The sequence below is a fragment of the Mytilus trossulus genome, chromosome 12 (assembly GCF_036588685.1).
Source record: "Mytilus trossulus isolate FHL-02 chromosome 12, PNRI_Mtr1.1.1.hap1, whole genome shotgun sequence".
NCBI classification, from domain to species: Eukaryota; Metazoa; Mollusca; class Bivalvia; order Mytilida; family Mytilidae; genus Mytilus; species Mytilus trossulus.
The window spans coordinates 30,434,653-30,458,733 of NC_086384.1; the positions used below are offsets into that span (position 1 = coordinate 30,434,653).

At 32.8% G+C, this 24,081-nt stretch overlaps 2 protein-coding genes across 2 annotated transcripts; one reads left to right on the top strand and one right to left on the bottom strand.

Moving 5' to 3' along the window:
- Nucleotides 1–4,442: 4,442 nt before the first annotated feature.
- Nucleotides 4,443–15,722, top strand: LOC134693141 (transmembrane emp24 domain-containing protein 6-like). The gene is made up of 4 exons (XM_063553847.1): nucleotides 4,443–4,720; nucleotides 5,631–5,748; nucleotides 6,573–6,724; nucleotides 15,290–15,722. Exons 1-4 carry the CDS (start codon nucleotides 4,505–4,507, stop codon nucleotides 15,521–15,523), a joined length of 720 nt encoding a protein of 239 aa, XP_063409917.1. The 5' UTR covers nucleotides 4,443–4,504; the 3' UTR covers nucleotides 15,524–15,722.
- Nucleotides 15,723–17,537: 1,815 nt separating this feature from the next.
- LOC134693278 (uncharacterized) lies at nucleotides 17,538–19,486 on the bottom strand. The gene is made up of 2 exons (XM_063554023.1): nucleotides 18,821–19,486; nucleotides 17,538–18,595 (listed from the first exon to the last, which is right to left on the bottom strand). Exons 1-2 carry the CDS (start codon nucleotides 19,411–19,413, stop codon nucleotides 17,668–17,670), a joined length of 1,521 nt encoding a protein of 506 aa, XP_063410093.1. The 5' UTR covers nucleotides 19,414–19,486; the 3' UTR covers nucleotides 17,538–17,667.
- Between the last annotated feature and the right edge of the window lie 4,595 nt (nucleotides 19,487–24,081).

A 24,081-nucleotide genomic window follows, 5' to 3' on the forward strand; every position in this document is an offset into this window, starting at 1 on the left:
TATGATGGTATGCTGACCAGTAGTCTGTGTTTTGTCCTTTATAGTGGTGGGTCGGGCATTCATATTGCACGTAGAGACATTTAAATTAATTATCATCAATTTAAATTTTTTTTAAATCTTGCAAAACATTGTTTTACAAAGCTTAACTACATACTTTACGATGATTGAAAAGTCTTAAATTAAATAAAATGTGTAAAACGATGCATTTTATGTAATTTACTTTATTGAGGCATCCAGAAGGATTGAAAATTTTACGACCATGACCACCTAACGTTTTTACATTAATAAATATTTCATAATTGTGATATAACGTGAATAATACCAAGTTTTAGTGAAAATTATGGGAATAAAGTCTGTTAATGGGTTGGACAATTGAAATTGTTTCAGTTAAGAGTTATTTAGCCACGACAATAGTTTTGCTACCTTTATATTTTCCCATTGAAAAAGTTAAGAATGCGATGTTCTTGAGTAAAAAATGACAATACATACGGTGCAACAGTATCCTTCTAGTAAGAGCATTATAATTTTGACTTTCTCTGCATTTTATTGGAGGATGTGTCACTTCAATATAGCGTGAAATGGATTGACCGCTGGAATACGCATGAATTTATTATTAAAGTTTTCAATCAGCCTTAATGTTTGTGTCTGTCCAAAGTAGCACGTTCTCAAATCCTACTGAGAGTGTCTTTCTAATACAACACAGGGTACACATAACATGTTGGCGTGCTCATATACACATGATATTTGTCACTGGACGTTAAACCCTTTTTCGTCAGCATCATCCAATTGGTTCTTTTCTTCTATTACTTAATCATATGTTTTTACATATCATTCTAAAGAACTAAATGGAAAGGAGCGAATGCAGCTACATTTGGTTATCTAAAGTTTTAATTCATTTTATTCCTTTTATTTCCTTTCTTCATAAGTGCAGAGGAAAACTGCAGTTGTCCGCATGTAAACTTCTAGCATTTGTCACCAATATGAGTATACCACAGTCCGTTACTGTTTCAACATCCAGGGATGTTTCATGTCTGTATTCTTAAACATTTATTTTTTCTCTCTCTTTTTAAGCAATGCATCACTCTCTACTGTCTTTATCTATTATTCTATATTCTGCGTCTCCAGCCAGATTCACGTGTATACCATGAGGGTCCGGATTCGGGGTGTTGTTTATTCCTGCATTCTTTAGATGGTTATGTCACTTTTCTCTATATTTTAATTTATCTTACTCATTATTCTTTCTCTATTCTTAATATTTTAGCATCCAAATACGACGTTTATCTCTGATTTATATCCTGGTTACCAATGTAGATGACAAATTGGTGTCATTCATGACAATTAAACAGAATCCACAATTCTTGGATGAAATTAATATTACTTTTATTTAATAATACACTTTTTGAAACAAGTTTTATCAATAATTTTCAATTTCCATTGTCTAAATTGTTCATAATTGTTCATGTGTTGTTTCCGTATATTTTATCTTTCATTGCTTATGTGTTGTTTCCGTATATTTTAGCCGCTCGTCTTGAGCCTACTCATTTGATCCGATAGCAGTAAAATTATTCTTTTATTACCATTCATAACTCTAACAGACCAATTAACAGACCGGGTTTTATACATCCGACTCATTAACAGACCAGGTTTTAAATAAAGACTGATTTATGTCACCAAAAGACAGATTTTCGTGTAGATTTTTTACACACTGATATCAATATGGTTAACAAGCATAATGCCTGTCTTTGTTCGATGTTCAAAAAATTGCCTGCAAGTAAATTCAACCAACGTGTCATTTTGTGTACATTTTGTGTGTGTAAAATGTGTATAAATTTATTGATGAGTAACCCGCCTTTTCATTTTATAGATCGTACATCGAAGCTAGAAAAATAATAATTACACCACTGGATTCAGTACGTTGAATTTTTTTGTTAGACATGAAATATTTTTATGATAAAAAAAGTTAAAAAGTTATACAATGAAACATACTGAACTTGCAATGATTTTCTCGATAACACCTGATTAACAGACTTTAGCCAACCCGATAAACAGACCAACCGCCGATATAGCCGCATACTCAATATAGATTAACCGACCAATCTCTCGGTTAGCCGAGTGTCGGCCGTGAAGGTATCAGTAAGGTTTTACATCTAAAAAAAAAAACCAATTTATTAACCTATTAAATCTATATTAAACATATTATTCTTACAAAGAAAGATCTCTAACAAAAGCTAAGTGTTTCAAATAATCGCATATCCATATCCCTTTTTTTCATATGAACAGTGGCGGCTCAATTATTTTATGCCTCGGAAATCTGTATGCCCTCAATAAAAAGTCATCAGGCCTATTTAGGGGGTTAGATATATCTAGAAATACTCGTTCCCGTCTAAAAAATCTATCATTTTCTCTCAATATTAGCGCTGTCGCCATATTTGCGATAGTAACTTTGCAACTTACGACAGGCCTCGAGCAGTCGTAAGTCTATAACAATATTTACAACATCTCGTATCGTAATTTTCTTTCATGAATACAAGTTACAACTTACGATATCGTAAACCTTACCTTACGACAGTCGTAGAGTTACGATAGTTTTGTGAATACGGGGCCTTCAAGTGTTTTGTTTGATCGTTCACGATGAAGGGGAATCAATTAAAGCATTTCGGAGAAATCCGAATTATAAAGTTTGATTTTTATTGAAGTAGAGAACTCGTTTCTGTTATCAACTTTAAAAGACCTAAAACGTCAAAAGTTGAAAGGACTGATGAAATACCAAGATTTTTGGTTTCATCGGGATGAGAGTGTGTGCGTGTGTGGGGGTATATGGGTTATACTCTCAATATATCCCCGAACAGACTTATATGCTAAAGTGTCGGTTATTTTTAATTGTTTTGCCATACTCTCATAGAAAACAATTTCAAGTACTCATAAGTTACTTGTGATGATGGGCATGGCTTGCTGTCTCAGTACGTTTGCAATCATATTATCTTCTAGCATCACTGAAGAGACATCAATTATCGAACATATAAAAAAGAAGATGTGGTATGATTGCCAATGAGACAACTATCCACAAAAGACCAAAATGAACCAAACATTAACAACTATAGGTCACCGTACGGCCTTCAACATTGAGCAAAGCCCATACCGCATAGTCAGCTATAAAAGGCCCCGATAAGACAATGTAAATCAATTCAAACGAGAAAACTAATGCACATCTGGTTTAGTAAAATCTGTATTCAGGTTTAAAACGATTCACAACCATTTCCCTGGGGAAAAAAACATATGTATTAACATTAGCTATCAAGCTGTACGGATTCCGTGCATTTGCAGTGATATTTATTGCATTTAGTACAGAACATTTATTTGAATTACCATTTGTATTATCTTTTCGGAATATTTACCGTTGAACTTTAATTGTAATTGTTTTACACAATCGAAGAAGTTATATATAAATCATCGTAAAGCCTCACTTAGTTTTGTTGACTAAACCCCGAATTCTTAATATAACAGGAACGACGAAAACCCGTGTTATAGCTCAATTCAAAAAGTAACGTTATTCTAATTTTTCAAGATCGTATGGTCTACCTTTGCACTTTTAATATTTTTAAGTGGACAGACTTGCTTTATTTTTAGCTGCTAAATATGCTTTGATTTATAATGCAAGCCATTAAATCATGATTGATTTAACTTGTTACTGATCCGGCACCTTCTTGTACATGTTGTAATGTATGTAGTGCAACAATATCCTTTATTATTTAGAATTATTGCGTCAAAGATCAAATGAAATATATGTATCGGAAGGGGGTCAAATGTCGTGTAAATACAAGATACGTTAAGTTAATATTGAAACATGGCGACTTTCTAGATTGTCTAGATTAAGGCCCGCACCTAGGATCCTAGTGCATGGTACGCGCGGTTAAAATGGATTCAGGGTTTATATTAAAAATGCATGAGTTATTAAAATACGATCTGTAAAAAATAGCGAATAAGTACCTAAAATAATTGTCAAATCCGTTCAATCTGGAACGACCCAAAATTTTTAGGGGTGTTGAAATATGGTTATCTGGACGTCTCCGCATGTACATGTATCATCAAGCAAATAATAACGACAGTAAAAAACGCGCGGTTTACGTCTTTTCTTCTGAAGAAGTTTCACGTTGTATTATTTATATCTATTGGCCAAATCAGTTTTGAGCATTCAATTTTAAATGTCTGCAATAAGAATTGGAAATTTGAAGAAGTAAACTCGAGTTCTTTTTTATAGAGCAAGAAGTATCTCAAGGGTTTTGAGTAACTGTTGAAGAATGGAAAATACATTTGTTTAGTGAATTAAATTTCCGACGAACATATCAGTACAGCAGCTATGGGCTAATGCGACAAATTGTCGTAAATTAAGCTTATAATATCTCTATGTGAATTTTTACAAATGTCATATATTGATTTTAGTTATAATACTTGTATGAATTATTATCTTTAGGCTTACTAAATACACGAATGATACGTGTACAATATGGGTCCTATCTATTGTGTCCTATTTGTTTATTTGATTTTCTTGTTGCTTGTGTGTTTGGATGCCGAACAGATTTTAGACAAACAAAATGATGATTTTGACTTTGATGGACTACCAGGAGTGACGTATGAATTTAAAGTAGAAGTTTATTCGGGACGAGAACAATGTTTTTACCAAAAAATTGCCAGTGGAGCGACTTTGCATCTATCATTTGAGGTAAAGCATGGCAGATAACATCTATACGTTTCAGTGTTGACTCTTTCAAAAGTTTCATGCGGCATAGAGTACACGTAAACAAATACCGTTCGCATATTTAATTCACATTGGAACTACTGCACAGTATTTACAATTATTCTAATGTGTAAAAACATGTTTTCTTTCAAATGGAATATAATAGTAACCGAATAAAAACTAAGAATGTAAATTTCTCTTCAGCTTTAATTACTTATCAAAAGGGGAGAACTTACTTAAGGTTACCTTGTGCTCACTTATATTTTGTATATTCAGGAAGTTTTCAAACTATACACAGTATGCCTATCAAAATACTTAGTTTTTATTTGAAAACATGGCAAGGTAAACTATTTTATATAAGAAATTTATATTTGTTGCAAATGTTTATCTTGCACAAACAAATATAAGACGAAATTTTAATACGTTTGAATTTTACGTATCGAATTTTCGTGTTTCAAAAGTACACCGCGGACATCACGTAAAAGTCAAGTATATCTACTAAGACAAATTCATGTAACTTAAAGAGTGATTTGCCTTTTGCTTACTACTTACTTACTACCAACATGAAATGTACGACTTACTTACTTACTTACTTACTTACTTACTTACTTACTTACTCTTCCTTCCTTCCTTCCTTCCTTCCTTCCTTCCTTTCTTTCTTTCTTACTTACCTTACTTTCCTTACTTACTTACTTATACTTCATATATACATTCAATATATACAGTTTATTTCGTATAAAAAAGTATACACAGACAAACCCGCTCAAGAGACCACCAGTATTTAGCAAAAAATACCATCAATTAAAAGTCCCTCTGTAGTCCATTTCATATTGATTGAACCTGTATAAAAGACCACCTTTCATTGTATTTTGATCAAATGTTTTTGTATTAACAGGTACTGCGTGGATCTGACAGACTAGTTGATGTTTTAATATGGGAACCCACCAGAAATATTCTGGACTCCAAGTACTCCGTGTCTCAGGGTCTATTTGAAAAAGTTTTAACTGTTGAAGGTAAAAATCGATTTAAAAAAAATGTATTATAAAAACACCGTGTTATACGCCATTGAGACACTAGCCCAGCAAATATTTTAATGACCACAACAACGAACTAGGATAAGTCGAACCTACGATAATACTGTGGTCCGGTCCCTCCGCTCCCTACGACACAACGAGGTCCAAGTGTAGTTTCTAAATACTGTATGTAATTTCTTTACAGCATTTTTGATTAAAAAAAAGAAGAATATGTGATATGATTGCCATTTGAGATAAGTATCAATCAGCCAAAGAACAAAGATGTGACAAATTACATGTCACGACCTTCAACAATGAGATAAAATTAGCTACGACTAAATGTGAAAGAAATTTAAACAGAGAAACACAATTGCGGGATTTACACTACAACAACTAACAAAAACAAATATTTGAGACAGCTTGTGGAATTGGACAGAAATGCGAAGCATGCTATTAATTTTGTTCTTCTTTACTTTTGATTTCATTGCAATACACTGAAAAAAATGGGGAGTCACAACCATAAAACTAAAATAAACGGACTACACTATAACAAACAAAAATGGGCATCACGAACCTATTAAAAATGTTGACAAACTACGGATGTGGCAGCCGTTGTGAATGTACATGTATCATAATGATAAGAAATCCAATGGACATGGTGTAATTTTCAGTTGTCACTACACACAGGCAGACATATCATAGTGATATATATTTTAAAAAAATAAACAAAAACTTTTAACGAGAAATTGAAAAGAAAGAACGAAAAAAGTTACAATTATATTCAAATACGTATTTTGCCACTGAAGTTTATATATATTTTGCAGGTATATATACCATATGTATAGATAATGTTGCTAGCAAGTCTATGTTTGGCTCAAAATTGGTCTATTTCTACCTTGGGACATACTTAATGGCTGATTGGGATAAATACCTCCAGGAAATTGAAGGAGTGACTTCAACAGTTTCAAACTTTACTGCAAGTATTTACAATTACTTCCCTTTTGATCTTCGACGTCATACTTTATTTGATTCGAGCGTTACTTATGAACATTTTGTAGATGAAACGCGCGCGTTTCGTACAAAATTTCAATTCTCAGTGTATGTAAAGTGCGGATCCTAAAATATCATTTTTACTGTATATGCCATAAATGTCTAATGTAGAATGATAAATAAACAGACGAACTTTTTTTAATTTTTGAAGAAAATCAAGAAAATTAGTTAAAATGTATATGTTCAGAAATACATAATACTAATAAAACAAAGTAAGAGATGCGAGCGGGGTTTTATCGCGCCTAAAGCCATTCAGCTGTGAAATATATACCAAAATAGGTGAATATTTAGGACATTTTACGAACAGATCGTGCAGGTGCTTTATATCTAACAGGTTAGATGTTGTTGCAGTAAAAAATATTCATTTTAATACAATTATTAAAGTTGTATAACGTAGAATATGTTTTGTCATTCAGTTTCAGCATATTTAACTAAATTCCTCTATGATGATTTCGTAATGCTAGTCATGTTTACTGTCGAATAATGATACTATTCTTTCATTTTAACTGTGGAGCGAATCATTATTATTGTATATGCGGTGCATTTTCACTGTATATTTTTTTTTATATCTATTACAGCTCATTTCTTTAAGCATGTAGAGCAAGACTTTAGTTGATTTGTTTGCTTTTTTTTTATTGGATAACCATTATGATAACACCCAATTTAATTCAAATATTAAAAATACAGGTTAAACTATGCCTATTCATATTGTTTAAAAATGTCAATCTTATTTACAAAGTTTGTATAAACAATTATACAAACAAAGTAAGCAAGCCAACCAAAGTTTTGCTTTACATGCATTAGAAAATTAGCTGTAAAGCCTTAATTTAGCCGACTTGCTCAAACAATAGATAAAGTAAGAGAAAGATTTGATAAAATTTAACTTACGGAGGAAAGTTTGGTTTTAAAACACTCTAAGAAATTCAATAGAAATAACATTTATTTCAAATGTATTTGATTTAGTTTCTTATAAAGCGTATAGGGATCTTTATCCTTATTTTTTTTTATCCATTTCCATGACACTTCACCACTAATTACGTACAGCTTGATATAGATTGCACCTTTGTTTTCCCGTTTAAAAGGTTTTACACTGGAGCCCTTTATAACTTGCTGTTCGGTGTGAGCCAAGACTCCATGTTGAAGACCGTATTTTGACGTATAATGGTCTACTTTTATAAATTGTGACTCGGATGGAGAGTTGTCTCATTGTCACATATGGCTCAAAAACGAAACGAGACGGGATAAAAAGGGATAAAAAAATCTACGCTACTTTTTTAATATATTTATAATGGGCTTAATATGAGTCAAAACAGAGTAAAATAGTTGGTCGCATTTGGGTATAAGCGTCACGCCGAAACGTCATTATATGATGTGCTTTCATCGTCGTTATGGTCAATGAACATGATTACGATAAGAATAATTACCGTCTACGTCATAACTGATTCCGATCTGCTTCTGTAAACTATTAACCCGGGTCAAATATGACTGTCTATCGCTAGCGAGAGTGCAATTAATAGGGAAAATGAGACAATGCAATTTAACAAAATCAACGTTTCAAACATTTCAGAGGGAGATTAAGATTAATTAATACAGGAGCTAATTGGAAAAAAATGCGGCTGTGGCGAAAATATGATAAAGCAAATTTTGAGACTCTTTTTAGCTTGCTATTTGGTTTAAGCAAAGGCTACGTGTTGAAGGTCTTACTTTGACCTATGATTGTTTACTCTTACCATGCTTCATATTTTATGACTTGGATAGAGAGTTTCTCATTGCCTCTCATACCACATCTTCTTATTTCTATTCATTGCAAAATACACCATTACACTCGGCAGAGTCAGTTTTAAAAATATTTCACAACAATAGCTTTAAAATCATCTACTCGTGCATAATATGGCGAGATGTTTTTTTTTTTTATAAAATGTTATTGAATAATATAAATGGTAAGATATATAATGTAGTATTACTCCTCCAAAACCATAAAAAGTCGGAAATATTTGTGATATGACGTATACATGTAGTGTTTTGTACTTCCTTTATTTGTCTTTGAAACAATCTTTTTTCCACAGAAAAAGCCAAAATATCCACATAATGTTCACATAATTGTATATACAGATTGTTTATTGTACTGAAGATTTTTTTAATTGCTAATAATATTCTGCAGCTTGAGTATGTCAACAGATTTGGAGTGGCGTCAACGGTTTCTGAGATACAGAGGGGTTGATTCCTGGTAAAGTGTTTTGGATTTTATATTTCATCCGATAGATGGGATTTTTTTCATTGTGTACTCATTTTGATTGTTTTCGGTAATGTCAAATGATTTTACGTAGTCATACGGTTATTTAGTTAAAAGGGGGAAAAGACACACTGAAAATCACACTTTGCCACACTTTATCAATTTAGGGTATTTAATATTTTTATTTTTCAACAGAGATGAATGGGGTGATGCCCGTCTTTTGCATTATGTTCCTCGTTTTCGTCTCTTTAACGAAGAAGAATTAAATGCATTAAACGTGTCCAAATCCTTAATGTGTAATTCTTATAACTGTGTCCACACTCTTTGTTTAAACACTTGCCCAATTGTTCCGCGATTTCGCTGGTATCTTCTAGTAACTATAATTCGGAATACTTTGCTTGCTTGCGACAATGGTGTTCGACAAGGAGAAAACTTGTCACCTTTTCTATTTTCTTTACTTTTGATAGACTAAAAAAATGCCTTAGTGAGTAAAATATTACAGGACTTAACAGAACTATACCAGAAGATCTGGAAAGAGAATTAGAAATATATCTTATTTTTTTTAATATATTGTGTCGAGTACTCGAAAACCAGTCTTGAAGATGCTTTGTTCATTTATAAAAATATATATATATCAACACATGCGTTTGTCCTCCAGCCTAAAGACTTTGAAACCTCTCTCTCTTGTTTTGTATACTAGTATATTGTAAAGTTATTGTTATCTCTGTAATGATGTCATACTTTGACTTTATGAGAATAAAGATATAGATTTAGAGGCCATAATTATGATTGATTGATTAATTTGTTGATTGATAAATATTAAACGCCACTTTCAACGGTTTCATGCTATTTCGTGGCGGTGAGTTTATATTAGTGGGGGAAGCAGAATTTCCCAAAGAGACCACCGACCTTCGTTTGGAAAACTGACAATTCTGGTCAATTAAGATAGGCGTCGAGCTTACCTGCCACATGCGGTATTCCAACTCAAACTCCTAAATGTCGACAGACTAGTGATACAGTAGTTCGACTATTCACACCACACGATCAGCAAGCATATATTTCACAACTTCAATATAGATAACTATGGGGCCCTTTATAGCTTGTTGTTCGGTGTGAGCCAAGGCTCCGTGTTGAAGGCCGTACTTTAACCTATAATGGTTTAATTTTCAAATTGTTATTTGGATGGAGAGTTGTCTCATTGGCACTCACACCACATCTTCCTATATCTATGGATGCTTGATATGCAGCCGCAAATTGATATGCGTATTCGTATAAGAACATGTTACAGCTATTTTCCTAATGTATGTAGTTTAAAGGTTTGGTTGGCTCGCTTGCTTTGTTTGTATAAATGTTTGTTCAAGCATTCAATAACATCATAAAAAGTGAAACCCAGCCTATCTGTTGATAAGAATTGTAAAACTTAATTTGAATGCATGAGCAAACAGTAATAGAAACAAAGAAAATCCAATCTTTGAACTACATGCTTTAGGAAAATAGCTGTAATGTGATATGAATATTAACCCTGTTTTGTACTAGACCGACATTTTTAACATGCTAGCTCACAAGGTAATTTTTCGAAGGGAGACATTTCACCTTACCCGGACAAATTCTTCTGATTCCGAGCCGACCAGCGTTTGCTCTTATACTTATTTCGCGTGCATAGCAGGGAAGCAGCAAATATAAATTTGAAAGTTTTTGGATATGACCCGACCGGGGGTCATACCAATGACCTCTCCCACTCTTTGCGAACATGCTACTACGAAAGCACCACCACATGCAGTAACCCGCAATATAAAAGGTTTTGTGGCAGGTCGCTCATTATTGTTTGAAGAGGTGGGGGAAGTGAGGCGAAGCGAAATAATTTGTTTTCCACTTAAAGTCCATTAAGAAAATACACGTGCTCCTACCCACACTACAGTCTAACAAATGATTAATATATAATGTACAGATCATCTGTCTAACCTTTGGTTACAAGGATCTGACAAGACTTCGTTTTACTTTCTGTCCTGGTTAAAATAACATAAGCCGATAGAATTTCAGCCTTCATAATTTTGAAGGTGTGTGGATGAATCCGACAAAAACAGAGAATCCCAATGGTCTTGAATTGAGCGTTTTCAGATCGGCATAAGCAAAGCCTGAACACACAATACCTGTAATTCAATCAAATTGGTGTCTAAATGAACTTAAACATACTGCATTTATTTATTGTTTACTGAGACCTGTTGTTCTCTTCCAGAAAGAGAGTTGTGTTTTGAATTTTTCAAAGTGTAGATTTACGGCAACGGCTTTTAATATTTTGCGTTTATTCAGGAAACTATGTATGATAGATTTAAAAAAAATAAATACAATGTGTCTGATTATACTCTATAGTAAAGGTCCTTTTTGGACAATTTTGGCTTTTCAGAGTTATGTTGTTTTATTGGCTATTATCTTGATAACTTATCTATAGAGAAACCTTTTCTTGAAAACTGGTATAGACAAGAACATATATAATCAAAGTAGTGAAGTTCTAATCATCGGATGACCGCAAATTTTGTTGATGGTCACAAGCACTTCAAAAAATCATATCTGTACCTGAAGTTAATGTTTATCTACAGAGATTTTTTTTTTCTGTCAAAAGTTCGGGAATTCAACCTCACCGTAATAACTATTATATTGTAGACTCACTAGTGATCTAAATTATATATTATTAATCTAGCTGTGATCTAACCAAATATTTTTATGAGTATTCATTGAAGAAATAAATTTATAACAAGCGATAAGGAATGTTATTTTGCACTCTATTAAATCGGTTACCAGTCAAAAACGAAAGCTACATAAGTAGAAATCTCTTTCGGATAACAATACATCGAAATGTTAAAATAAATAAATAAGTAATAATTATGGTAATTTTCGTTCATTAGAGATGGGGACGTGTAAAGAAAAAGTGAAATTTCTCTTATTTTTTTCTCAAGTCTACACCTTGAAGAAGGAAAAACAGTCAATAAATACCCCAAAGACCTAGAAATTTCAACACACATTTTCAATACTTTGGTTCGTAATAACAAAAAATCGTATTAAGTTTCTTAATGCATTATAAGTTTAAAATATTACGTCAGTAGTGAATCCAGTACTTCAAGTGTGGAAGTTGTTTGTAACTTCACGAACTTAATTTGGATTTGCCGGTTATGGTCTCATTAATATTTACCACACCTTCATTCGATATTAGCTTCAGATGAAAAATTTTCTCCTAGTGAAATTGTTGAAACTAAGGATTCAGGTTTTAACAATTGAGTCGAGCGGAACGAGGTGTAAATAGTTATGAAAGGTACCAGGATTATAATTTAATACGCCAGACGCGCGTTTCGTCTACATAAGACTCATCAGTGACGCTCAGATCAAAACAATTAAAAAAAATGATGCCTACGGATTTTGAAGACATCGCCATAACATTATACCGCAAATCTATAACTATATAAAATTGAATGCACCTTTCCATTAAAAAAATTATGAAATTAAAGGCCCCTTTTATTTCTTCCGACCCCCCTTTTTGGGGTTAAAATGACTGGTCCCTTATATGAACCATTACCCTATCACAGTCCGATTCCCCCCCCCCCCCATTCTTTTGTGTCTATCTTGAGAATAGAGAAACTCAAACAGCTAAAATAATCAGCAATGCAAAATTAACATTTATGTTCATACTAGAAATTCGTGTATTAACTTCTTATTGAATTTTTTTATGGTGTACAGAAATTGACAAATATAATACCGTCCCTTGTTAAGATTAGCAAAGAGCATGACATAAAAGAATTATTTCTTTTTAATAATTTTAACCGTGTGTTATTTATTGCAGACTCCGTATGTTTATAAATGTAGACCAGTCGATTAGAACAAAAACGGTTGCAATTCATATATTTTGACATTTTTCCATCAATATCAGATGTGATTTTTTACCTCTTAAAACGAGGTACTAAAATGCCAAGGTTTATTTCTTTTTAAATCTCAACCATTTTCCAATCGACAGCTAAAAAATTGAGCCTGATTAATTGTTTCTCAGCAGAAGCAGATCGCAATCAGTTCTGACGTAGTGAGTAAACGCTTTAATCGTAATCATGTTCATTGACCATCAGGACGATCAATGCACATCATCATAATGATGTTTCGACATCATCATAATGATGTTCTGACAACCCATAAAGATGTAAACCGAACCACACCCTATGATGTTACATTGTCATGATATAATGACATTACCACATCATATAACGATGTTAGCACATAACATAAGGATACGTTCACATCATATATATAAAGAAGTGTGTACATAATATAAAGACATCTGTACATGATATAAGATAATTTGCACATCATATAAAACCATTTGCACATCATATAAAACCATTTGCACATCATATAAGATAATTTGCACATCATATAACATAATTTGCACATCAGATAATGTCAAATTACCATCATACAAAGGTGATTGCACCTCACATAATGCCGTTTCTACATCGTATAAGGAAACCGGTTACAAGGAAAGCATCACATAATATAAGGACTCTATCACATCACATAATGGAGAAATCACATCATATAATGAATTGTGGACATGATATAAAGATGTTTGCACCTCATATAAATGTGTTTGGACAGTATATAAGGACAACTTCACATCATATGATGACAAGTGTACATCATATAAGGACAAGTTCACATAACATAATGACAAGTGTACATCATATAAGGACAAGTGCACATCATATAATGTCATTTGCACATCATATAAGGATATAATGACATATAATGGCAAATGAACATCAAATAATAAAAAATGTCATAATAAGACAGTGTCGGCGTTCCATAGTTTTGTTCCTCCAATTCTTTACACAGTTTATTTCGATTCTTTACAAGTGTGGACACAGACTTATGTTGTCTGATCGGCGAATAAATATAATGACTAGTGCATGGGTTTTTAGCTGACAGTTTGGATCGAAACTTTCAAGAAATAGAAAAAGTCATTTCCGTGATTACGAAATTTTACTGCAAAAAGTTACGCCGTCCAATACAATAATAAAACCTTTTCTCAATGTTTTATATTGTTTATTTCGGGTTTGAACAGAGTGTCTAATTTTACACTTCTGAAATCCTCAATGACGTTTTAAAGTAACAACTAAATTTGCACTCAATAAAAAAATAGAATGTAAAATTTTGCTTGTTTAAGGTAACACACAGGGATTTGACAACTGTTTAAGTCAAGTAGATTAATATGCTCGAAGACCAAATACTTGCTTGTTGCAAAAGTAGAATGCTTTATTTAATTAATGGAAAAAAGGCAATACCAGAGAACAAATCTCTTCAACAAAAAAATATAACAATGAATCGCTACGTAGGTATACAGCTGTCAATCTGGACATTAATACCGAATTTCGGCTAAAAGAAGAAATTTTCGTTTCGGAGAAAATAGAATGAAATACAAATATACCGCAGTGTGTGATCGTATCCGCAATGTGTATAGAAATCATGTTGGTTGTACCAGAGACATATTATATGAATTATATGTCTCTGGTTGTACGGCTGATTGTTTGTTGGTATTTATTCACTTTCATAATATATATCGTGACGGCTAGTTTTGTATTGATAGAGTAGGCAAGAATGCCCGGAAAGAACAATCGATATTCATCAAGACAACGTTCTCCTAGTCTTTTAAGATTGGATATAAACTCACAACCTCTGTGTTGACCAGCTAGTGATGCAGTATATCAACTATTTAGACCATCGAGGCCTTTGTTGCTTGTACGAGAATCAGTTGTACAGCAAGACTGAGACAAACAAAAAGGCCGCTGGGTTGGGTTTTTTTAACGCTTAATCCATTTGTATTTGTTATTTTATTTTGATTTCTTGAATATATTTTTTTTCTGGTCTGTGCGATCGTCTGTTCGATCGGTCGTCCGTCCGTTCGTCCGTCCGTCCGTTCGTCCCACTTCAGGTTAAAGTTTTTGGTTGAGGTAGGTTAAATTTTTTGGTCGAGGTAGATTTTATGAAGTTGAAGTCCAATCAACTTGCAACTTAGTACACATGTTCCTTATGATATGATCTTTCTAATTGTAATGCGAAATTTGAGATTTTACCCTATTTTGACGGTCCACTGAACATATAAAATGATTGTGCGGATGGGCATTCGTGTACTCAGTACACATTCTTGTTGAAAATGTAGTTTAGTTAGTAAGAACGAAATAAGCAACTTAAATTATTATATTTTTATTTTTTTATTTTTAGAGGACAGTGTCTTCGGTCCAGAACTCAATAGAGGAAGTCAAAATACACCAAGCATATACCAGAATGAATTTAGTGAAAGACTTTTATCTCATCATAGGGAATAATGACTATGTAAAATGGTGGTCCATATTTCAAATATGCATCGTCATTTGTACTTCCGGTTTTCAGGTTTTTTGTTTGAGGAGACTTTTTAGAGTTCCGAATGTTGCAGGAAAGTCAAAACCACGTGCTTAAACAGAAGATTATCAGTCAGACAATATGTCCGAATACTCAACTTGTCCGCCAATTTCGAAATGGCTCTTGAAAAGAAAATCAGAGACGCATTATTTCGCAAGATGAATTCAACACGAATATTTTCGTTTGGTTCATTATTTCAAATATATTCAAAAGTGAAATACACACTGTTAACAGAGAAATAAAATTTTGAATCAGATTTCCCAATTTTTTTTTCAGTATACGTTATCTGTTTGATATTTAGAGTGGCAATATAAATAAAAAGATGATGTGTTATAAATGCCAATGAGACAACTCTCCACAAGAGAAAACAATAACTGCTATGTTGTTAAATCTTAGTCTTCTAATGTATTCTGTTACCAGATTTTGGAATACTAAGAGTATAATTATTATATATTAATTTTGCGCCTCTTCCTAATCAGGAGCCACTGGCAATTGTGTGTCTTGCGTGTTTTTATTTCGGTTCATTTATAGATTTCAGGGTTTAGTGTGACTTCTATTTTCTATGAAGTAGAACACATTTTTGTTTTAGGCGCCGGCTGAGGCCCGGCGACATCGGGTGCGGGATTTTTTTGCTGTTTTGAAGACCTAAAGGAGGGACGAAAGATACCAAAGGGACAGTCAAACTCGTAAATCTAAAACAAACTGACAACGCCATGGCTAAAAATGAAAAAGACAAACAGAAAAACAATAGTACACATGACACAACATAAGGTAGCCTTGGGCTGTTTTACTCACTTTGACATTCCATGTTTCCATTCTCAATTTATTACTTGTTTTGTAAAAAAATTTGTAGATTACCCGTACCTTTTGGGCAGTCAAAATCCAAGAAAGAATGACAGAATGTACCATGATTTATGTGTTAACTTAATTTGATAAAAAAAAAAAATAGAAAGAGAATAAATAATGTAATTCATTAATAAATATCACACAGCAATGAATTCAATTATCGACAATGATAATTGGATTTGCTAGACATTTGATGTCTTAAAACATCAAATTTAAAGAAATCTAAGAATTTAATTGTTGAGCATGTTAATTTTTACGCCTATAGTTGCTACCTTCTACGTCATTTAGTCTCTGGTGAAAATTGTCTCATAGACATTAACAATTTGTTTTAAAAGCTGTAAAGTGGCTTATTTTAAAAAATGTAATTGGCTGAACAGCTCAGACACTTACATTTGTTTTATTTTTCAAGACGAAAACTAGTCCGTCTTTATATTTAAGATTACCGTAGCCGTATATGGTACAACTTTGTTGGAAATTTGGATCCTCAATGCTCTTCAACTTTCTACTTGTTTGGCTTGAATCATAAATATTTTGATATGAGCGTCACTTATAAAGACGAAACGCGCGTCTTGTGTACTAAATCATAATCCTGGTACCTTTGATAACTATTTTTTTTCTAAAATGAAAGTTAAATTTCCGGAATCGATGGGTCACTGTGAAAACTGTCTAAATATGAGAAAATAAAGGGTGGCAGGTAGATGAAACTTACATAAATGAAGAGATTAAAGAAAAATGAACAAATTGCTACAGGATTTATATAATTCCAAAGCCGTAAGTCGGCACAAGAAGCGACGAAGCAGCGCATCATTTTTTGGACAAGCAAATTTCCACTTTTTGATATGGGACGAGCGCTGACGTCCCACGACCCCAGCTTGTCTTGCAAAACAGTCGTTGGACGTCAGAGTTATCTCGGACTACATAAACTATCAATACTTGTAGCTTATTTTGTTCCTCAACTATTGCTCTTCTGACTTATAGTATCAGTTTGATGTCTTTTATTTCACCGAGGTACAAGCTTGTTTCGATACATTTATGTTTATATTCATTTGTTTGCTATACCAAAATATGTTCAGTAGAAGTCATTTTTTTAAATTTCAACAAACGAAAGGACAAGAAGTATATATAAATGTATATCAGCATTCAGCAATATCATCAATTAAAACCACAACAACTTTATTTAAATATATTATAATCATTCTTGATATAACATTGCTGTCACTTTTCTTTTATAAATAGGAATTTGTTTAAAACAAAAAGCATTAAAAACAAGTAACAAATAAATAAATTATAAGTTGGTTAAGATATTGTTTTAATGAAAATAGATTGCACCTCGTATTTTATTATTCCCTACGATATCAAACAGAGTCAGGTCTTTTACGTTTAGACTTACTCTGAACCGAGCCAGACACTGATGATGATATTGAAATTGTTTTGGTGCATGGGATTAAACATGGTTTCATATTAGAAACTTTGTCAAGAGCATGAGATACTTTATAAACCAAATAACTGGGTTCAGAGTTTGAAGCACTTGTACATTCCGACTTGTCCTGCGTACCACCCATAATAACAAATGCGGCTAAGCCCGTGCCTATGTCTTCGCCGACACATATAATGGCTCCACTATCACCCTCTTTGGCAAACTCATTAGTATCTATCATCAAACACAAAAGAGACCCTTCATCCTCGTATCCAATACACTTTCCTTTTCGTAAACAAGGTGGTGTTGCTCCCCATTTATAAACATTTTGATCTAAAATTTCAGACAGGTCCCCTTTGAAAATTCGGCCAGAAATAAAATTACCACTTGTTGCTTTAAGACCAAACGTGCAGGTTAAATCTTTTTCTGGAGACACCTGAACAACCGAAAAGTCAATGTATGGGTCATTTTGGTCATTTGTGTTGCTCTCTGATTGGTAAATAAAAACGTTTTGACCGAGTTTTGAATTGTCATCTGCCGAATATGCACTTTCACCCTTTGTGATCACATGTGCACAAGTTGTAAAGAAATATGTCCCTTGTTTGTCCTCAAGAAACATTCCAAGCGATCCGTATTTCCTGGGCTCTTCCGTTCTTTTTCTATTTATTTTACTCCCTTGTTCGAGTTTTGAGAATAAAGTGATATTGCGTTGTTTATATTCTATTCGTAACTGGTACTTTCCTGGAGGATCATTGAGATATTTCTGTGCAAAAACAGACACACGCCTCTCCTCATCTTTATCATCGTTTTTCAGATAAATGCATATATTGTTTTTTACACATCCAAAACCTTTCACAAGCGGACTTCTGAAATGAAAAAGAAAAATGATTATTATGAAGTTATACCATTTTACCAAATCCATGCTTATCTCTCTTAAAAGCCATATTATATACTTGTGGAACTTACTCATACATTGTAATTTGATATTCACCAGTTACGCAAAGCACATCATGTACATGTATATGCCATTTCTTATCACATTAATGCTGTAAGAATATGCAAGAAAAGTATTTGTTTTAAATGTATAATACCTCATTGCAACTGTTTTCCACTCATGAAGGTTCAAGCTGTAAGACCTCTTTAAACGTTCATCATAAATGGTCTTTGCAAACGCTGTAAGATCTTTTGTATGACTGTTGACAAATTTAGTTGAAAAATCGAGAAGTTCTGTATAAACATCTTTGGCCATCTCTTCATAATCTTTTTTGCAAAAGATATTGAGACAATTTGTCGGGCAATAGTGGGTAATACACGTCTTTGCTTGTAATGTCCTTGTTGCTGACAATCCTTCTAATTCTCTTTTTGATGGTTCTTTTGTCATACTTCTTGTTAATCTAGTAGATGAAAACTTTGTTGTGCGTCCATTGTGTAAACGAATTTGGTCTTTTTTCAAATACGATTTTCTTTTCTTAAGGCAAATATTAAGTCTAGTTTCAAGTTTTTTACAGAGCTGATTAGTTGTGTTGCCTGTTGCAATTTCATCTCCGACAAGCAAGTCTTTTCTTTCAATTTCTTTTCTTAAAAGCTTACTTAAATTTCTAATCTTCAAACGATTTGATCTTTGCGATGCCAAATTACAAATTTTAAAACCCGATGTCGAAATGAATTCCTCGATATAGTGCATATTAGAATCTTTACTCTTTACTAAATCAGCTAGTTTGTTATTCGTAAAGTCGTTAAAACGCTTTACTTTCTGATTAATTCTATCAATAATGAAAGTAAGACTGTTCAGTAAACACAATCCGATACGAACAGGAACTTGTTCGTCTTCTAAGAAAAAAAGCTTCTTAAAAAAATCATTCTTTTTCCTTTTTCTGCTGGTTCTAAATTGTATTTCTTCGCTGAGTTTCACAAGTTCATCTGTGTCATGAACATTGTCGACTTTTGTCTTCACCAGGTAGACTATGTTTTCAAGGTGCTCTGTGCTGTCGTTTACAATTTCTAAAAGGTGAAGGTCCTACAAATATGTTTAAAGTAATCAATTTATATATTAGCGTTAGCGTATTTGATTAGTTGATTGTTGGTTGCTTTACGCTGCATTAGCACAACAAGGCTATATGGCGGCGATAGCGTATTTGAAAGGATTGTTAAATTTGTGGAACTGTTTTTGTGTTCGTAAAATATGCCACTTGATAATCTTTTAGTAAAGCTAGTACGAGTAAGACATATCAAGCATAGTGAAGCTCATAATGTGTATTATGGTAACAAATAAGATGAAATAAGTTAACGGATGGGGAATTTTGTTTATATTTGTCCGTTTGTTTTAACTGATAATAAGTTATAACAATAAGTACATTACTCCATTCAATATATTTTCATTCAATTGTATTGGTATATGTTTAAATGACAATAAACACATGATATTGTTTTGCAAAGTAATGCATTGAAAGAAAAAAAACAAGACATAATGATTTTATAACATTTAGCTTTATGTTTGTATTATATACTTCGTCCATCCTATTCAATTTATGTTATTTGTTTTGCCTGTGAACACATACTTACACTATCTAACAAAACAACAAAGATGTAAAAATAGCATATCAAAGAAGAAAAGAAGAGTTTGATAAAAGAGAGTAAAACACAATTAAACATAAAAGACAAAATGCCCTACAAAAATATTCCATAAAAACACAACTTTTTACAAACACTCAAGTAATTCGGATCTTTATTTAATTGATCTGGAGGAGTGTACTTACATACAATAACTGTTTAGTGTCTTTAAATATCAGCTGTATTTGTTCGAGGCTAGGAAACAAGGTGTATGCGAGCTTTTAGCGAGCTACTACACCTGTTTCGAGCCGAGTATAAATACAACTGATATTTAAAGACACTAAACAGTTATTGCCTTTATCCTGCAATTAATTCTGAATATTGTTTGTGTTTTGAAAGACACAAAAACTAACACATTTAGATTTATTTTCGATTTGTAATCCCTTGAGGCCCGCGTAGTAAAATCAAAATCCCACATTACGCTTAAGACGGGTTCGCAAAAAAAGAATCTCGAATGGTCAACAATAATATATCGCTCAAGGTGAATAATTATCTATTTTAACATAACAACTAATTTCAACAGTAAAAACAAATAACAAAACATTGTCGAATTTGAAACAGAAGTGTACGAGTTGTCCTACGCTTCAGACTTGACATTTACTAAACATGCTTGCTGAAATTGACATGGTTGATTTTGTTACACAATCATACTCATTCGAGTTTTGAAATTGACAATTCTCATCGTCATTGGAATGCAACTGGAATACACATTCTGATGTCACACAGGTTCAAACAATACTCAGTCCGGCAGTGGGCGGAGATTTAAAGCGATATATGTATAGTATACAGATACATCATAGCGATATCTGTAGGGCTGTATCTGTATAGTAGGACACCCAATTGCAGGATAAAATATGATATCTCTTTGAACATTTTAATAACGGAAACAGTCGTTTAACGATGTTTATATCTCAAATAATCGATTGAGGACAATCGAGCCAAGGTGACAAATATAAACTGCGACAATCGCAAGAATTCCTTATTGGCTGAAACCGGGTATGCCGACAGTATATATCGTTTCTGTTTTTAAATACTCACCCCGTGAATCGGCACTCACTCAAAAAAGGGGTTGAGACATAGCACTATCATTAAATAAACTTATTATTGATTGTGACCGTAAATAGTTATCAAAGGTACCAGGATTATAATTAAGTACGCAGACGCGCGTTTCGTCTACATAAGACTCATCAGTGACGCTCAAATCAAAATATTTATAAAGCCTAACAAGTACAAAGTTGTAGAGCATTGATAAACTTAAAATGTTGTTTTCATTCCGTCTTCCGAAAAACGCAGTAAGAGTTAATGAAGTCCTCACAGCATGAACACAAGTGTAACGTATCTATTTAGATACACAAGTATGACTTACTTTCATACTAAGGTGACAGTCTCCTTCTTGTCTTGTTGGACTTAATACAACCACTACAGCCTTTGGTCGTGTTGTATCTTCTGAAATCGCCTTACTAGAAGAGACCATTCTCCACTGATCAGGATCCCCAGTGAGAAAACTGAAATTTTCGTCCTGTGAATGCCCAAGTACGCTTACATGCGGTTTACGAAAGATGCTGTCGATTTCATCAAACTCTGTTAATTTTTTACAATGTTCAGCATGCTGTTTACCAATTGACCTTTGAGTCAACCATAAAGACGTGTAGGCTTCCGGATCAACTTCTATTTCATAAACGTTGGTCATATTCGTCAAACGATGTTCTCACTTGTAAAAACAGTCGTGCTCCTGAAATTAAAAGGAGCTTCTCTCTCAAAATGATATAAGCAACTGTTAATACAAATGGACACAACAATACTAATAGATAAACAGATTTTATAAAGAAACATACTTGACCTTTTAAATTTTAAAACAATGAAACAATATTCGACATAGGTTCGTTTTATTGTTTTATTACTTTGCGTTGTAAATCTTTTATGACTGAACAATATAATGTCTATTGTTTAGTAGCCCAAAACGTGTTTTGTTGAATATGTAGGAATGATTGAAATAATTCTTTTGTTGATTTTTAAAGACGTATCACATATGAACAATATAAACATTTAGATATGTCTTATTACTAATCCTTTTAAAGTTTAAAGTTTCTACTCCGTTTTTGTACATTTTAATATGTCGTGACAGTAGTAGGAAGAAACGGATAAAGATCTTCACAAGTAGAATTTTTGATTTAAAGTCATTATTGGTATTTGCATTTAAGAAAGATGTATTTCTAAATAAAATCGTATAAAACAGATGTAATATTTTTCTCAATGATTAAGATTTTTGTTATGATTTACGAAACAGTTTATGTTTTGAAAAGCTTGAAGACTCTATGATGAAAGTGATGATTTCAGCTTCTTATTGTGAACATTACACTTCTATGTAGCAAAATCATAGCAGCACCTGCTTATGCACAGTAATACAGGACTTGTGAAAGTCAGTTTTCGAACCAAAAAATGATGATACTACCAAACAAGCACAAGCTGAAAAAAGACGAATAGTTTAATAGCATTTCCATTCAAAGAGCAATCATTCAGTATTAAAATGTAATTGGAAACAAACACGATAATAGAAAACTAAAACAGGGGACAGCATATAAAAGACGGAACACGGGCGCATACTGCGAAAACGAAATGAGGAAACACATGAAAAAAGGAGACAACCCAACAGAAAATTTGAATGCACAAAGATCACAATGTGGTGCACACAGATAGGATATAACCCAATGCAAAGGCGTTATAAAGGTTGATTGAGGAGGGACACAGAACAACAGTTTATTAAGAAAAACACATAGTATATGATGGTATCAATGTTGGACATTTGTTATGTGTGAGAAACACCTGAAATCAAATGACAATTGTCGAGTAGTATACAGATACTAGAGAAAAAATTGAAAGAGATATTTCATTCATCGAAAGCTCCGAAAGGTTTTTGATTATATCGGACAAATAAAACAGTGGATAATGAACAAATAAAACTGTAAACTGGTTGACGGTAGCTTTGAAGCAATTTTTTTTGTGTGCTCGTTTTACGTCAACAACTACAAATTATATCTTTACGGTATTTTTGCGTTAATCACCGCCTGAAAATTCCGTTTAAGGAAGAGATAAAAATCGCTCAATTTATTACAAATATTTACAACCAATCATAGAGCGTATAAAAAAAATCCACCACAAATACAGATCTCAAATGAAAATTCAAAACGGAAAGTCCCTTAACAATTGGCTAAATCAAAATCTCAAACACATTTAATGAATGGAAAACAACTCTCATATTCCTGTCTTGGTACATGAATTTCCTTTTCGTCATCATTGTGTTATAATCTAAATCACTATAAAAGCGGAAAAAATATGTAACAAAGAAGCCCCAAATGGCATATAGACCCAGCATATTAGCAAAAGTAAAGACAAGCATACACAAATTTACCATATTACAATAACCCAATGACAAGATGTATAAGTACAGAGCCACGTCTTATATGTATCAATGAAAAAAACACAAAATGATCATGTATTTACTCATTAAATGCAGTAACTAAGACCACAAGACTTAATTTGCAACTTTCATCGGTCGTAAGAAATCGTTCGATTTTGTTGATTGAATTTTATTGCTGTATAAGCTTGTGTTAAATAACCATGATAGAAAATGTACAACTCAATTGAAAACACTTAACTTAAATATATACTTCTTCTTTTGATCCAGAAAACAACAGACTAATGCAATGGTTTTTATTTGTTTTCATTTTGTTTTCCTTCATAT